A 16,142-nucleotide genomic window follows, 5' to 3' on the forward strand; every position below is an offset into this window, starting at 1 on the left:
TGTATGGGTACACTTTGGTGGTGCACACTGTATGGGTACACTTTGGTGGTGCACACTGTATGTGTACACTTTGGTGGTGCACACTGTATGGGTACACTTTGGTGGTGCACACTGTATGGGTACACTTTGGTGGTGCACACTGTATGGGTACACTTTGGTGGTGCACACTGTATGGGTACACTTTGGTGGTGCACACTGTATGGGTACACTTTGGTGGTGCACACTGTATGGGTACACTTTGGTGGTGCACACTGTATGGGTACACTTTGGTGGTGCACACTGTATGGGTACACTTTGGTGGTGCACACTGTATGGGTACACTTTGGTGGTGCACACTGTCTTTTTGTATGCATACATCAGTGCATGGCGATATGACATGTTGTTCATGGTGCAACTGCTAACTGGGTTGTAAACGTATAGTAAATAAGATGAGAGTGTTGTGTGTGTGTGTGTGTATAAGTGTTTTTGTGTGTGTATGTGTGTGTGTGGTTTTTGTGTGTGTGTGTGCATGATTGTGTTTGTGTGTATGTATGTGTGTGTGTGTGCACATGTGTGTTTGTGTGTGTGTGTGTATGTGTGTGTGCATGTGTGTTTGTGTGTGTGTGATCTATGCTCTTGGAGTGGACATGGGTGAATGCTTGTGTTCATGTAATCCTGTGTATGTGTGAGCGTGTGTGTGTGTTTGCACGTGACATGGAGAAAGTGTGTGCGCACACATTTTTCAATACTAAAGTTTTTCTGTGTTGGTACAGCTAAAGTTTTTCTGTGTTGGTACAGCTAAAGGTTTTCTGTGTTGGTACAGCTAAAGGTTTTCTGTGTTGGTACAGCTAAAGGTTTTCTGTGTTGGTACAGCTAAAGGTTTTCTGTGTTGGTACAGCTAAAGGTTTTTCTGTGTTGGTACAGCTAAAGGTTTTTCTGTGTTGGTACAGCTAAAGGTTTTTCTGTGTTGGTACAGCTAAAGGTTTTCTGTGTTGGTACAGCTAAAGGTTTTTAAGTGTACATAATTCTCTTGTATAGAATACAGGTTGTGTGACTGTGTATACTGTATTTCTGAATGATTAAATGGTTCAGTTGTATTTCCTCCTTCTGTGTCAATGTACAGCTGTACCAACATTGCTGACAGTTAGCCAGTACGTACGGGACAGCTTTGTACATGTGTGCATTTCCATTTGTTTGTTTTTTCAGAATATGGAAGGATGTTTGTTTTTTCTATAATACTACATAGCTTTAAGCTGAGAGATTTCAATTAGGTTCGGTTTTTTCTTTGTCTGGCATTCCCTTTTTTGTTTTATATTATCTCCGTCATGTCGTGCAAATTACCAGGCTAATTTACTAAGGTAATTTAAATGTGCATAATAGAATTTTCAATCAGTTTCATGGATAACAAAATGTGGCCATGAAAATAGCAGGTAAGTAAACTAAAAACAGCCTGACGTTTTGGCCAGTGAGCATTTTTGACTAGAGAAAATGAAAAAAATGTGCCAGATAAATGGATTTAACTTTCATTATTCTCTCCAGTTCTAACTCGGGAAAGTTTCAACCTTGCCGGCATTACATCTGTTTGAAAAAATGTAAAAGCTTTTTTGTCAAGAAAAATATTGCTTAAATATTGCAGTGCTTGTGCTGTCTATGTATTGTATCTAACTTTACCAAGCAGGAGATTATTTTTCTTTATCACGCAAACATGAGTTGGACTGGGCTAGGCTGTTCATCCTGCACCTAACATGACAAAGAATACAACCCATTGATCCTAGATTTCAGCAGTCCTTGAGAATGCTTGGATGAATGTCTAATGTCGGTGTATTTGATAATCTATCTGCTGTTTGACGTTACTGTTCTCTGTGATACAATTTATGTTTTCAGGTAATGTAAATCAATGTCTTATTGAAGTACATCAAAAAAGTGGCATTGCTTTATGTTGTATTTTGGGTACATGTACTCGTGTAGAAGAGAAATTACACATGCCGAAAGGAGATATTTGAAGTGTGTGTCGTGTTGTGTATGATTGTGTGTCTTGTTGTGTATGATTGTGTCTTGTTGTGTATGATTGTGTGTCTTGTTGTTGTGTATGATTGTGTGTCTTGTTGTGTATGATTGTGTGTCTTGTTGTGTATGATTGTGTGTCGTGTTGTGTATGATTGTGTGTCTTGTTGTGTATGATTGTGTGTCTTGTTGTGTATGATTGTGTGTCTTGTTGTGTATGATTGTGTGTCTTGTTGTTGTGTATGATTGTGTGTCTTGTTGTGTATGATTGTGTGTCTTGTTGTTGTGTATGATTGTGTGTCTTGTTGTGTATGATTGTGTGTCTTGTTGTGTATGATTGTGTGTCGTGTTGTTGTGTATGATTGTGTGTCTTGTTGTTGTGTATGATTGTGTGTCTTGTTGTGTATGATTGTGTGTCTTGTTGTTGTGTATGATTGTGTGTCTTGTTGTGTATGATTGTGTGTCTTGTTGTGTATGATTGTGTGTCGTGTTGTTGTGTATGATTGTGTGTCTTGTTGTGTATGATTGTGTGTCGTGTTGTTGTGTATGATTGTGTGTCTTGTTGTTGTGTATGATTGTGTGTCTTGTTGTGTATGATTGTGTGTCTTGTTGTGTATGATTGTGTGTCTTGTTGTTGTGTATGATTGTGTGTCTTGTTGTGTATGATTGTGTGCCGTGTTGTGTATGATTGTGTGTCGTGTTGTGTATGATTGTGTCTTGTTGTGTATGATTGTGTGTCTTGTGTATGATTGTGTGTCTTGTTGTTGTGTATGATTGTGTGTCTTGTTGTGTATGATTGTGTGTCTTGTTGTGTATGATTGTGTTTCTTGTTGTTGTGTGTGATTGTGTCTTGTTGTGTATGATTGTGTGTCTTGTTGTGTATGATTGTGTGTCGTGTTGTGTATGATTGTGTGTCTTGTTGTGTATGATTGTGTGTCTTGTTGTTGTGTATGATTGTGTGTCTTGTTGTGTATGATTGTGTGTCTTGTTGTGTATGATTGTGTGTCTTGTTGTTGTGTATGATTGTGTGTCTTGTTGTGTATGATTGTGTGTCTTGTTGTGTATGATTGTGTGTCGTGTTGTTGTGTATGATTGTGTGTCTTGTTGTTGTGTATGATTGTGTGTCTTGTTGTTGTGTATGATTGTGTGTCTTGTTGTTGTGTATGATTGTGTGTCTTGTTGTTGTGTATGATTGTGTGTCTTGTTGTGTATGATTGTGTTTCTTGTTGTTGTGTATGATTGTGTCTTGTTGTGTATGATTGTGTGTCTTGTTGTGTATGATTGTGTGTCTTGTTGTTGTGTATGATTGTGTGTCTTGTTGTGTATGATTGTGTTGTGTTGTTGTGTATGATTATGTCTTGTTGTTGTGTATGATTGTGTGTCTTCTTGTTGTGTATGATTGTGTGTCTTCTTGTTGTGTATGATTGTGTGTCTTGTTGTTGTGTATGATTGTGTGTCTTGTTGTTGTGTATGATTGTGTGTCTTGTTGTTGTGTATGATTGTGTGTCTTGTTGTGTATGATTGTGTGTCTTGTTGTGTATGATTGTGTGTCTTGTTGTGTATGATTGTGTGTCTTGTTGTTGTGTATGATTGTGTGTCTTGTTGTTGTATGATTGTGTGTCTTGTTGTGTATGATTGTGTGTCTTGTTGTTGTATGATTGTGTGTCTTGTTGTGTATGATTGTGTCTTGTTGTGTATGATTGTGTGTCTTGTTGTTGTGTATGATTGTGTGTCTTGTTGTTGTGTATGATTGTGTGTCGTGTTGTTGTGTATGATTGTGTGTCTTGTTGTGTATGATTGTGTGTCTTGTTGTATATGATTGTGTCTTGTTGTGTATGATTGTGTGTCGTGTTGTTGTGTATGATTGTGTGTCTTGTTGTGTATGATTGTGTCTTGTTGTGTATGATTGTGTGTCTTGTTGTTGTGTATGATTGTGTGTCTTGTTGTTGTGTATGATTGTGTGTCTTGTTGTGTATGATTGTGTGTCTTGTTGTTGTGTATGATTGTGTGTCTTGTGTATGATTGTGTGTCTTGTTGTGTATGATTGTGTGTCTTGTTGTGTATGATTGTGTCTTCTTGTGTGTCTTGTGTATGATTGTGTCTTGTTGTGTATGATTGTGTGTCTTGTTGTTGTGTATGATTGTGTGTCTTGTTGTGTATGATTGTGTCTTGTGTATGATTGTGTGTCTTGTTGTGTATGATTGTGTGTCTTGTTGTGTATGATTGTGTGTCTTGTTGTGTATGATTGTGTGTATGATTGTGTGTCTTGTTGTTGTGTATGATTGTGTGTCTTGTTGTTGTGTATGATTGTGTGTCTTGTTGTTGTGTATGATTGTGTGTCTTGTTGTTGTGTATGATTGTGTGTCGTGTTGTTGTGTATGATTGTGTGTCTTGTTGTTGTGTATGATTGTGTGTCTTGTTGTTGTGTATGATTGTGTGTCGTGTTGTTGTGTATGATTGTGTGTCTTGTTGTGTATGATTGTGTGTCTTGTTGTGTATGATTGTGTGTCTTGTTGTTGTGTATGATTGTGTGTCTTGTATTGTATGATTGTGTTTCTTGTTGTCTATGATTGTGTGTCTTGTTGTGTATGATTGTGTGTCTTGTTGTATATGATTGTGTGTCTTGTTGTGTGTGATTGTGTGTCTTGTTGTGTATGATTGTGTGTCTTGTTGTGTATGATTGTGTGTCTTGTTGTGTATGATTGTGTCTTGTGTATGATTGTGTCTTGTTGTGTATGATTGTGTGTCTTGTTGTTGTGTATGATTGTGTGTCTTGTTGTGTATGATTGTGTCTTGTGTATGATTGTGTGTCTTGTTATGTATGATTGTGTGTCTTGTTGTGTATGATTGTGTGTCTTGTTGTGTATGATTGTGTCTTGTTGTGTATGATTGTGTGTCTTGTTATGTATGATTGTGTGTCTTGTTGTGTATGATTGTGTGTCTTGTTGTGTATGATTGTGTGTCTTGTTGTGTATGATTGTGTGTCGTGTTGTTGTGTATGATTGTGTGTCTTGTTGTGTATGATTGTGTGTCTTGTTGTGTATGATTGTGTGTCTTGTGTATGATTGTGTGTCTTGTTGTTGTGTATGATTGTGTGTCTTGTTGTTGTGTATGATTGTGTGTCTTGTTGTGTATGATTGTGTGTCTTGTTGTTGTGTATGATTGTGTGTCTTGTTGTGTATGATTGTGTGTCTTGTTGTTGTGTATGATTGTGTGTCTTGTTGTTGTGTATGATTGTGTGTCTTGTTGTTGTGTATGATTGTGTGTCTTGTTGTGTATGATTGTGTGTCTTGTTGTTGTGTATGATTGTATGTCTTGTGTATGATTGTGTCTTGTGTATGATTGTGTCTTGTTGTGTATGATTGTGTGTCTTGTTGTTGTGTATGATTGTGTGTCCTGTTGTGTATGATTGTGTGTCGTGTTGTTGTGTATGATTGTGTGTCTTGTTGTTGTGTATGATTGTGTGTCTTGTTGTGTATGATTGTGTGTCTTGTTGTGTATGATTGTGTCTTCTTGTGTGTCTTGTGTATGATTGTGTCTTGTGTATGATTGTGTCTTGTGTATGATTGTGTGTCTTGTTGTGTATGATTGTGTGTCTTGTTGTGTATGATTGTGTCTTGTTGTGTATGATTGTGTGTCTTGTGTATGATTGTGTCTTGTTGTGTATGATTGTGTGTCTTGTTGTTGTGTATGATTGTGTCTTGTTGTGTATGATTGTGTGTCTTGTTGTTGTGTATGATTGTGTGTCTTGTTGTGTATGATTGTGTGTCTTGTTGTTGTGTATGATTGTGTATGATTGTGTTGTTGTGTATGATTGTGTGTGTGTGTATGATTGTGTGTCTTGTTGTTGTGTATGATTGTGTCTTGTTGTGTATGATTGTGTGTCTTGTTGTGTATGATTGTGTCTTGTTGTGTGTCTTGTTGTTGTGTATGATTGTGTGTCTTGTTGTGTATGATTGTGTCTTGTTGTGTATGATTGTGTGTCTTGTTGTGTATGATTGTGTGTCTTGTTGTGTATGATTGTGTGTCTTGTTGTTGTGTATGATTGTGTGTCTTGTTGTTGTGTATGATTGTGTGTCTTGTTGTTGTGTATGATTGTGTGTCTTGTTGTGTATGATTGTGTGTCTTGTTGTTGTGTATGATTGTGTGTCTTGTTGTGTATGATTGTGTGTCTTGTTGTTGTGTATGATTGTGTGTCTTGTTGTTGTGTATGATTGTGTGTCTTGTTGTGTATGATTGTGTGTCTTGTTGTTGTGTATGATTGTGTGTCTTGTTGTTGTGTATGATTGTGTGTCGTGTTGTTGTGTATGATTGTGTGTCTTGTTGTTGTGTATGATTGTGTGTCTTGTTGTGTATGATTGTGTGTCTTGTTGTGTATGATTGTGTGTCTTGTTGTGTATGATTGTGTGTCTTGTTGTTGTGTATGATTGTGTGTCTTGTTGTGTATGATTGTGTGTCTTGTTGTGTATGATTGTGTGTCTTGTTGTGTATGATTGTGTGTCTTGTTGTGTATGATTGTGTGTCTTGTTGTTGTGTATGATTGTGTGTCTTGTTGTTGTGTATGATTGTGTGTCTTGTTGTTGTGTATGATTGTGTGTCTTGTTGTGTATGATTGTGTGTCTTGTTGTTGTGTATGATTGTGTGTCTTGTTGTTGTGTATGATTGTGTGTCTTGTTGTTGTGTATAATTGTGTGTCTTGTTGTTGTGTATGATTGTGTGTCTTGTTGTGTATGATTGTGTGTTGTGTTGTTGTGTATAATTGTGTGTCTTGTTGTTGTGTATAATTGTGTGTCTTGTTGTTGTGTATGATTGTGTCTTGTTGTGTATGATTGTGTGTCTTGTTGTGTATGATTGTGTGCCTTGTTGTGTATGATTGTGTGTCTTGTTGTTGTGCTATGATTGTGTGACTTGTTGTGTATGATTGTGTCTTGTTGTTGTGTATGATTGTGTGTCTTGTTGTTGTGTATGATTGTGTATGATTGTGTGTCTTGTTGTGTATGATTGTGTGTCTTGTTGTGTATGATTGTGTGTCTTGTTGTTGTGTATGATTGTGTGTCTTGTTGTGTATGATTGTGTGTCTTGTTGTGTATGATTGTGTGTCTTGTTGTTGTGTATGATTGTGTGTCTTGTTGTTGTGTATGATTGTGTGTCTTGTTGTGTATGATTGTGTGTCTTGTTGTGTATGATTGTGTGTCTTGTTGTGTATGATTGTGTGTCTTGTTGTTGTGTATGATTGTGTGTCTTGTTGTTGTGTATGATTGTGTGTCTTGTTGTTGTGTATGATTGTGTGTCTTGTTGTTGTGTATGATTGTGTGTCCTGTTGTGTATGATTGTGTGTCGTGTTGTGTATGATTGTGTGTCTTCTTGTTGTGTATGATTGTGTGTCTTGTTGTTGTGTATGATTGTGTGTCTTGTTGTTGTGTATGATTGTGTGTCTTGTTGTGTATGATTGTGTGTCTTGTTGTTGTGTATGATTGTGTGTCTTGTTGTGTATGATTGTGTGTCTTGTTGTTGTGTATGATTGTGTGTCTTGTTGTTGTGTATGATTGTGTGTCTTGTTGTGTATGATTGTGTCTTGTTGTTGTGTATGATTGTGTGTCTTGTTGTGTATGATTGTGTGTCTTGTTGTGTATGATTGTCTTGTGTATGATTGTGTGTCTTGTTGTGTATGATTGTGTGTCGTGTTGTTGTGTATAATTGTGTGTCTTGTTGTTGTGTATGATTGTGTGTCTTGTTGTTGTGTATGATTGTGTGTCTTGTTGTTGTGTATGATTGTGTGTCTTGTTGTTGTGTATGATTGTGTGTCTTGTTGTGTATGATTGTGTCTTCTTGTTGTGTATGATTGTGTGTCTTGTTGTTGTGTATGATTGTGTGTCTTGTTGTGTATGATTGTGTTGTGTTGTTGTGTATGATTGTGTTGTGTTGTTGTGTATGATTGTGTGTCTTGTTGTGTATGATTGTGTGTCTTGTTGTGTATGATTGTGTGTCTTGTTGTGTATGATTGTGTGTCTTGTTGTGTATGATTGTGTGTCTTGTTGTGTATGATTGTGTGTCTTGTTGTGTATGATTGTGTGTCTTGTTGTGTATGATTGTGTGTCTTGTTGTTGTGTATGATTGTGTGTCTTGTTGTTGTGTATGATTGTGTGTCTTGTTGTGTATGATTGTGTGTTGTGTATGATTGTGTGTCTTGTTGTGTATGATTGTGTGTCTTGTTGTGTATGATTGTGTGTCTTGTTGTGTATGATTGTGTCTTGTTGTTGTATGACTGTGTGTCTTGTTGTTGTGTATGATTGTGTGTCTTGTTGTGTATGATTGTGTGTCTTGTTGTGTATGATTGTGTGTCTTGTTGTTGTGTATGATTATGTGTCTTGTTGTTGTGTATGATTGTGTGTCTTGTTGTGTATGATTGTGTCTTGTTGTTGTGTATGATTGTGTGTCTTATTGTTGTGTATGATTGTGTGTCTTGTTGTTGTGTATGATTGTGTGTCTTGTTGTGTATGATTGTGTGTCTTGTTGTGTATGATTGTGTGTCTTGTTGTTGTGTATGATTGTGTGTCTTGTTGTGTATGATTGTGTGTCTTGTTGTGTATGATTGTGTGTCTTGTTGTTGTGTATGATTGTGTGTCTTGTTGTGTATGATTGTGTGTCTTGTGTATGATTTTGTGTCTTGTTGTATATGATTGTGTGTCTTGTTGTGTATGATTGTGTCTTGTTGTGTATGATTGTGTCTTGTTGTGTGTCTTGTTATGTATGATTGTGTGTCTTGTTGTTGTGTATGCTTGTGTGTCTTGTTGTTGTGTATGATTGTGTGTCTTGTTGTGTATGATTGTGTGTCTTGTTGTTGTGTATGATTGTGTGTCTTGTTGTGTATGATTGTGTGTCTTGTTGTTGTGTATGATTGTGTGTCTTGTTGTTGTGTATGATTGTGTGTCTTGTTGTGTATGATTGTGTGTCTTGTTGTTGTGTATGATTGTGTGTCTTGTTGTGTATGATTGTGTGTCGTGTTGTGTATGATTGTGTGTCTTCTGTATGATTGTGTCTTGTTGTGTATGATTGTGTGTCTTGTTGTTGTGTATGATTGTGTGTCGTGTTGTTGTGTATGATTGTGTGTCGTGTTGTTGTGTATGATTGTGTGTCTTGTTGTTGTGTATGATTGTGTGTCTTCTGTATGATTGTGTCTTGTTGTGTATGATTGTGTGTCTTGTTGTTGTGTATGATTGTGTGTCTTGTTGTGTATGATTGTGTGTCTTGTTGTATATGATTGTGTGTCTTGTTGTGTATGATTGTGTCTTGTTGTGTATGATTGTGTGTCTTGTTATGTATGATTGTGTGTCTTGTTGTTGTGTATGATTGTGTGTCTTGTTGTTGTGTATGATTGTGTGTCTTGTTGTTGTGTATTATTGTGTCTTGTTGTGTATGATTGTGTCTTGTTGTTGTGTATGATTGTGTGTCTTCTTGTTGTGTATGATTGTGTGTCTTGTTGTGTATGATTGTGTGTCTTGTTGTATATGATTGTGTGTCTTGTTGTGTATGATTGTGTCTTGTTGTGTATGATTGTGTGTCTTGTTATGTATGATTGTGTGTCGTGTTGTGTATGATTGTGTGTCTTGTTGTTGTGTATGATTGTGTGTCTTGTTGTTGTGTATGATTGTGTGTCTTGTTGTTGTGTATGATTGTGTGTCTTGTTGTTGTGTATGATTGTGTGTCTTGTAGTGTATGATTGTGTCTTGTTGTGTATGATTGTGTGTCTTGTTGTTGTGTATGACTGTGTGTCTTGTTGTGTATGATTGTGTGTCTTGTTGTGTATGATTGTGTGTCTTGTTGTGTATGATTGTGTGTCTTGTTGTGTATGATTGTGTGTCTTGTTGTGTATGATTGTGTGTCTTGTTGTTGTGTATGATTGTGTGTCGTGTTGTTGTGTATGATTGTGTGTCTTGTTGTTGTGTATGATTGTGTGTCTTGTGTATGATTGTGTGTCTTGTTGTGTATGATTGTGTGTCTTGTTGTGTATGATTGTGTGTCTTGTTGTGTATGATTGTGTGTCTTGTTGTTGTGTATGATTGTGTGTCTTGTTGTGTGTGATTGTGTGTTTTGTTGTGTATGATTGTGTGTCTTGTTGTGTATGATTGTCTTGTGTATGATTGTGTGTCTTGTTGTGTGTGATTGTGTGTCTTGTTGTGTATGATTGTGTGTCTTGTTGTGTATGATTGTGTGTCTTGTTGTGTATGATTGTGTGTCTTGTTGTGTATGATTGTGTGTCTTGTTGTTGTGTATGATTGTGTGTCTTGTTGTTGTGTATGATTGTGTGTCTTGTTGTGTATGATTGTGTGTCTTGTTGTTGTGTATAATTGTGTGTCTTGTTGTGTATGATTGTATGTCTTGTTGTTGTGTATCTTGTTGTGTATGATTGTGTGTCGTGTTGTGTATGATTGTGTGTCTTCTTGTTGTGTATGATTGTGTGTCTTGTTGTGTATGACTGTGTGTCTTGTTGTGTATGATTGTGTGTCTTGTTGTTGTGTATGATTGTGTGTCTTGTTGTGTATGATTGTGTGTCTTGTTGTGTATGATTGTGTGTCTTGTTGTTGTGTATGATTGTGTGTCTTGTTGTTGTGTATGATTGTGTGTCTTGTTGTGTATGATTGTGTGTCTTGTTGTGTATGATTGTGTGTCTTGTTGTGTATGATTGTGTGTCTTGTTGTTGTGTATCTTGTTGTGTATGATTGTGTGTCTTGTTGTGTATGATTGTGTGTCTTGTTGTGTATCGTGTTGTTGTGTATGATTGTATGTCTTGTGTATGATTGTGTGTCTTATTGTGTATGATTGTGTGTCTTGTTGTGTATGATTGTGTGTCTTGTTGTTGTGTATGATTGTGTGCAGTGGAACCCCCCCTTTTAACACCCTGTTTTCTCACATTTTCTGTTTATTACCTCTGTAAATTTACCCCCATTTTCAGACTCCTTCCTTTTCAATACTTTCTTTTTTTAAACTCATGATTCTTTAATGGCTGCTTCATCTTTTTTTCCTGATTACTTTTTCTCACTCTCTCTCTCTTTTAATTCCAAGCTGGGAGCGTCCTTCTTCATTGGTCTGTTTTTCTCACTCTCTCTCTCTCTTTTAATTCCAAGCTGGGAGCGTCCTTCTTCATTGGTCTGTTTTTCTCACTCTCTCTCTCTTTTAATTCCAAGCTGGGAGCGTCCTTCTTCATTGGTCTGTTTTTCTCACTCTCTCTCTCTTTTAATTCCAAGCTGGGAGCGTCCTTCTTCATTGGTCTGTTTTTCTCACTCTCTCTCTCTTTTAATTCCAAGCTGGGAGCGTCCTTCTTCGTTGGTCTGTTTTTCTCACTCTCTCTCTCTTTTAATTCCAAGCTGGGAGCGTCCTTCTTCGTTGGTCTGTTTTTCTCAGATTTGTGGCTTAAAAGGGGGGTTCCGCTGTATATGTGGTACAGCTCTCTGTGACAATGAGTGTGTGTGTGTGGTACAGCTCTCTGTGACAATGAGTGTGTATGTGGTACAGCTCTCTGTGACAATGAGTGTGTGTGTGGTACAGCTCTCTGACAATGAGTGTGTGTGTGTGGTACAGCTCTCTGTGACAATGAGTGTGTGTGTGTGGTACAGCTCTCTGTGACAATGAGTGTGTGTGTGTGGTACAGCTCTCTGTGACAATGAGTGTGTGTGTGGTACAGCTCTCTGTGACAATGAGTGTGTATATATATGGTACAGCTCTCTGTGACAATGAGTGTTTGTGTGTGGTACAGCTCTCTGTGACAATGAGTGTGTGTGTGGTACAGCTCTCTGTGACAATGAGTGTGTGTGTGTGGTACAGCTCTCTGTGACAATGAGTGTGTGTGTGTGGTACAGCTCTCTGTGACAATGAGTGTGTGTGTGTGGTACAGCTCTCTGTGACAATGAGTGTGTGTGTGGTACAGTTCTCTGTGACAATGAGTGTGTATGTGGTACAGCTCTCTGTGACAATGAGTGTGTGTGTGTGGTACAGCTCTCTGTGACAATGAGTGTGTATGTGGTACAGCTCTTTGTGACAATGAGTGTGTGTGTGGTACAGCTCTCTGTGACAATGAGTGTGTGTGTGTGGTACAGCTCTCTGTGACAATGAGTGTGTGTGTGTGGTACAGCTCTCTGTGACAATGAGTGTGTGTGTGTGGGACAACTCCCTGTGACAATGAGTGTGTGTATGTGGTACAGCTCTCTGTGACAATGAGTGTGTGTATGTGGTACAGCTCCCTGTGACAATGAGTGTGTGTGTGTGTGTGTGCAAGCACATACATGTCAATGCCTGAACTTGCAGAAAAAACAGAGAGCATAAAGCATTCTTTCAATGTTGCCACTGTGTGTGAAATGGATGGGTTTGATTGTTTGTTTATTTGGTGTTTAACGTCGTTTTCAACCACGAAGGTTATATCGCGACGGGGGAAGGGGGGAGATGGGATAGAGCCACTTGTCAATTGTTTCTTGTTCACAAAAGCACTAATCAAAAATTTGCTCCAGGGGCTTGCAACGTAGTACAATATATTACCTTACTGGGAGAATGCAAGTTTCCAGTACAAAGGACTTAACATTTCTTACATACTGCTTGGCTAAAATCTTTACAAAAATTGACTATATTCTATACAAGAAACACTTAACAAGGGTAAAAGGAGAAACAGAATCCGTTAGTCGCCTCTTACGACATGCTGGGGAGCATCGGGTAAATTCTTTATCGTCCCAACCAATGGATGGGTTGTCAAATCCCCTTTTGCAACAACATTTGAAAAATATATATATTTACATGTATTTCTAAATAACCAAAACACCACAAATATTTCAAACCATTCTTGAAAGGAACTCAAAGTTGTAATAGGATTATTTCATTACTTCTATTCCATTTGACATAAGAAACTACTGTACAAATAACATCTGATGACAAAACATTGGCATCATATGTTCGCATAGACCCAAACACTCCTAGTCTTAACGCAACAAAAAGAACATGTATGGACACACATAGTGACATACATACACACATACATACAACATCAATACTTGCTCCAAGTCATACATACTTACACACACACCAATGACCATACTTGTGTTATGCTAAGATTGGTCTCAAGATGGGTCTTGCAGTTAAAAGAAATTAAAAACATATATTCCATTCAATCGAGGGGAAATAACGTACAAAATTACTCAATTAATATCTCAAACTGAACATGTAGTTACAAATAAAGATCAACAAAAGAAAAGTACTGCTGACACTTTTTTTTTAGTTTAGGTCTAAAATGCTTGTATGAATGAAGTTTTGCGTCCAAAATGTCCATTATGGAAGGATGAAACACAAAATAAAGCTGTTTACTGAATTTGGGGCACACATAAATACCAGCAAATCTACAAAGCTGGATTACTCATCCCAGCACACACTCAGTCAGATTCTCTCCCTTCAGGTCATCTCTACAGAAAGCATCCATATGAAGCACTGCATCAATCAGTACCATGCCATAAAAACACAAATAATGAAATATATATAGCCTTAGCACCAGACTTGAGCATTCTTATTATAACAAAACAAAATCAGTAACAGTTACAAATAAGAAAATATCGTGCATCAAAATTGTTGGCGGTCATTACCATATTATGCACAGGTAAATATATATATTTAATTTTTTTTTTTTAATTGTTTCTTTTAATTGTTTCTTTCACTATTTCTGATGTTTTATATATATATATATATATATATAGAAATGAAAAACAGTTACATTGTACCTTTATACTCCACCTTTGCACAACATTTTTCAAAAGTTGTATCCGCTCATTCAATGCAGTGTGCCAGTTCCATTTGTGTGCATGTGCTTTTTCTCCTAGTTCTTCTGCAAGTGCTTTCTAGTTTTCCCCTTTTAGAGAGATTTGTTTCTTCTCTAGTCAATGGTCATACATTATTAATTTATAGAATGAAGAAAAGCAATGATACACAACCAAAACAAAGACATGAATTAAAATGACATGCACTCAAAACCACCAGCAAACATGGTCTACACTATCTACACACATTAACTTAAAACAGATACACAAATAGTCAAGTTATCTACGTATAGATGATTATCATTTAGTAGAGTATTCACATTTGATTTTTTTCTTCAAACAGACAGATTTATAAAATGATGGGTATGATTTTTCCCAAAGTGAAATGGTCATTTTAATGTTTATGAAATGCTAGACTGATCTCAAGATTTATAATACATAATGCCATTTCTTTGGTCATGTCATGTATTCTCATTTTTCAAACTACAGTTCCCAATTCCACTAGCTTTTTATTAACCATGAAAGCAAATCAATAAATTGGCAATAAAGAAAACAAAATGACACTAACATAACAATTACATTGTCTTCATGAAATAAATGCTTTGAACAGGTCAAAAATGATTTTGTGCCCCTATTTATGAGAGATACAGGAGTCCAAAGTACCAATCACCACCATTTCTTCCGTCTCTTCTTACAAAAAATGACAGCCAGTATGACAACGACAACACCAAAGTCCACACACATCAAAACAACAGCCATGAACCTCACACCACCAATATCTTGTCCTTTAGGCTGCGGAAACTGCGCTCGATAAACGTTCGATATCTGCATCTTGGTGTGATGCTCTTGAATGATCCTCCAAATGTGCTTCATTATCGTAGCTTCTTTGCCCTGAAAATCTTCCTTGACGATTCCGATCATGACTGAGCTTGACACGTAATCCATTGCCATGAAGGTTTTCAACACGGACGGTTTCTTCCTGGCTCCTGCAAAATGTTGTGAAGTGTTGGCATACTTCACACCGGCGGCTTCTGCTACAGCACTCAACCACAGATGTTCTTCCCTGAGGTTCAAGCCCTTCAGTTTCAGCGTGAGGTAAAGCTGGTCAAGAACTGATGGAGAGGCTACGAAGGCTTCGTTGCTGCAAAAGTTGTGGTCGTCGTCAGGCATAGTTTGGTGCTTGGACAACAGCATTTCGCTCGCTGATGTCCGATAGTGGCACAAAGCTATGGCGTTTGAATCGGATGTCTGCGGCAACTCACGAAGAAAGGGAAGGATCTTGTAAATATCCACAACCACATTGTCATCTGCCACCAGAACAAACTTTGTCTGAGGGCAAAACTCACTAACCCACTGTGCCGCTATCGAAGTCTTTACAGTCAAATTTGACTGCTGGGAATAATCTGCAGTGTACTGCACAATATCTTTGTTCATCTTGCTTTCTCTTTCAATCGACTCCTGAATGTGCTTGTTATTCTCTGACATGTCAAAGAAGAAGAGAACATGAACAAAGGATCCATGGTAGTTCTTTCTAGATGCCCAAGTGTCACGGATGACAGTCCGTCGGTCAAAGTGAGCGAAGATGGTTTTGATGACCACCAGAAGCAGGATTTCCGAGTGTGGCGAGCACACCGACGGTTGGTTGATGGTGTAGGTTCCAGGGTCACCGTCAAGGCTGACTGCAGGAGGCATGCCCATGCTCCTCAGGTGGCTCAGTCAGAATTTACCTGAAAATAAGAAATGTTATTTACTTTGAATCCTTCCAATGCATGCTGGTGTGTCCTTCACCACCACCACCTCCACCACCACCACCACCACCCCCCATGAAAAACACATAGTTTAACGCCTGATGTGTTTGCTGATAGTCATAATGCAAACAAAACTATGCAAATCCTGGGGTACAATTCCAGTCTTACAATAGCACTTAGCACTAGCAGGGATCCAGTGCACTTCTTGGCAAATCTTCCAACGAATCAAAGTTTACTGCAAGTCCAAGTGCAAAAGTGAAGTCTGTATTTGCTTCTGCAGTTTACCGCTACCAGGGTCACTACCAGATTAATTGGCTTGACTTCAGATAAGTTCTGTTTCTAAGTTGTCTACAAACTACTAACCTTCACCTCTGCTTGCTTACATCAGCACTGCTGTCAGTGGGAATGCACAGTTTGCTCGCGGTCATGCTGGTGCATAACCGTCTTGCTTAGCAATCCCTACTGAATCTTTTGTCTGCCGAACCATTTGAGAATAAGAACAATTTACAGACTCGTTGAAGAAAATGTATCATTGTATCAATGTATCAATCTTAATAAATGTAACTAGAATACTGCCAACAACAATGTTATATTCTTCATTGATATCCTTCTTTGATGGGCT

General features: G+C 37.8%; 1 protein-coding gene and 1 long non-coding RNA gene across 2 annotated transcripts; one reads left to right on the forward strand and one right to left on the reverse strand.

Annotated features, from left to right (window-relative positions):
* The first annotated feature begins 525 nt into the window (after window positions 1–525).
* LOC138967602 (uncharacterized) lies at window positions 526–1,983 on the forward strand. The gene is made up of 2 exons (XR_011455996.1): window positions 526–732; window positions 884–1,983. It is a non-coding gene; the product is annotated as an uncharacterized lncRNA (long non-coding RNA).
* A 10,845-nt stretch (window positions 1,984–12,828) lies between these two features.
* On the reverse strand, window positions 12,829–15,999 carry LOC138967603 (lactosylceramide 1,3-N-acetyl-beta-D-glucosaminyltransferase B-like). Its single transcript, XM_070340204.1, has 2 exons — window positions 15,884–15,999; window positions 12,829–15,499 (listed from the first exon to the last, which is right to left on the reverse strand). Exon 2 carries the CDS (start codon window positions 15,468–15,470, stop codon window positions 14,439–14,441), a length of 1,032 nt encoding a protein of 343 aa, XP_070196305.1. The 5' UTR covers window positions 15,471–15,499; window positions 15,884–15,999; the 3' UTR covers window positions 12,829–14,438.
* Window positions 16,000–16,142: the final 143 nt, after the last annotated feature.

This window comes from Littorina saxatilis, linkage group LG5 (assembly GCF_037325665.1).
Source record: "Littorina saxatilis isolate snail1 linkage group LG5, US_GU_Lsax_2.0, whole genome shotgun sequence".
In the NCBI taxonomy this organism is placed as follows: domain Eukaryota; kingdom Metazoa; phylum Mollusca; class Gastropoda; order Littorinimorpha; family Littorinidae; genus Littorina; species Littorina saxatilis.

Bases quoted from the DNA above. Each gene is read 5' to 3' on its own strand.
- LOC138967603 (XM_070340204.1), bottom strand. From the start codon at position 15,470: ATGGGCATGCCTCCTGCAGTCAGCCTTGACGGTGACCCTGGAACCTAC.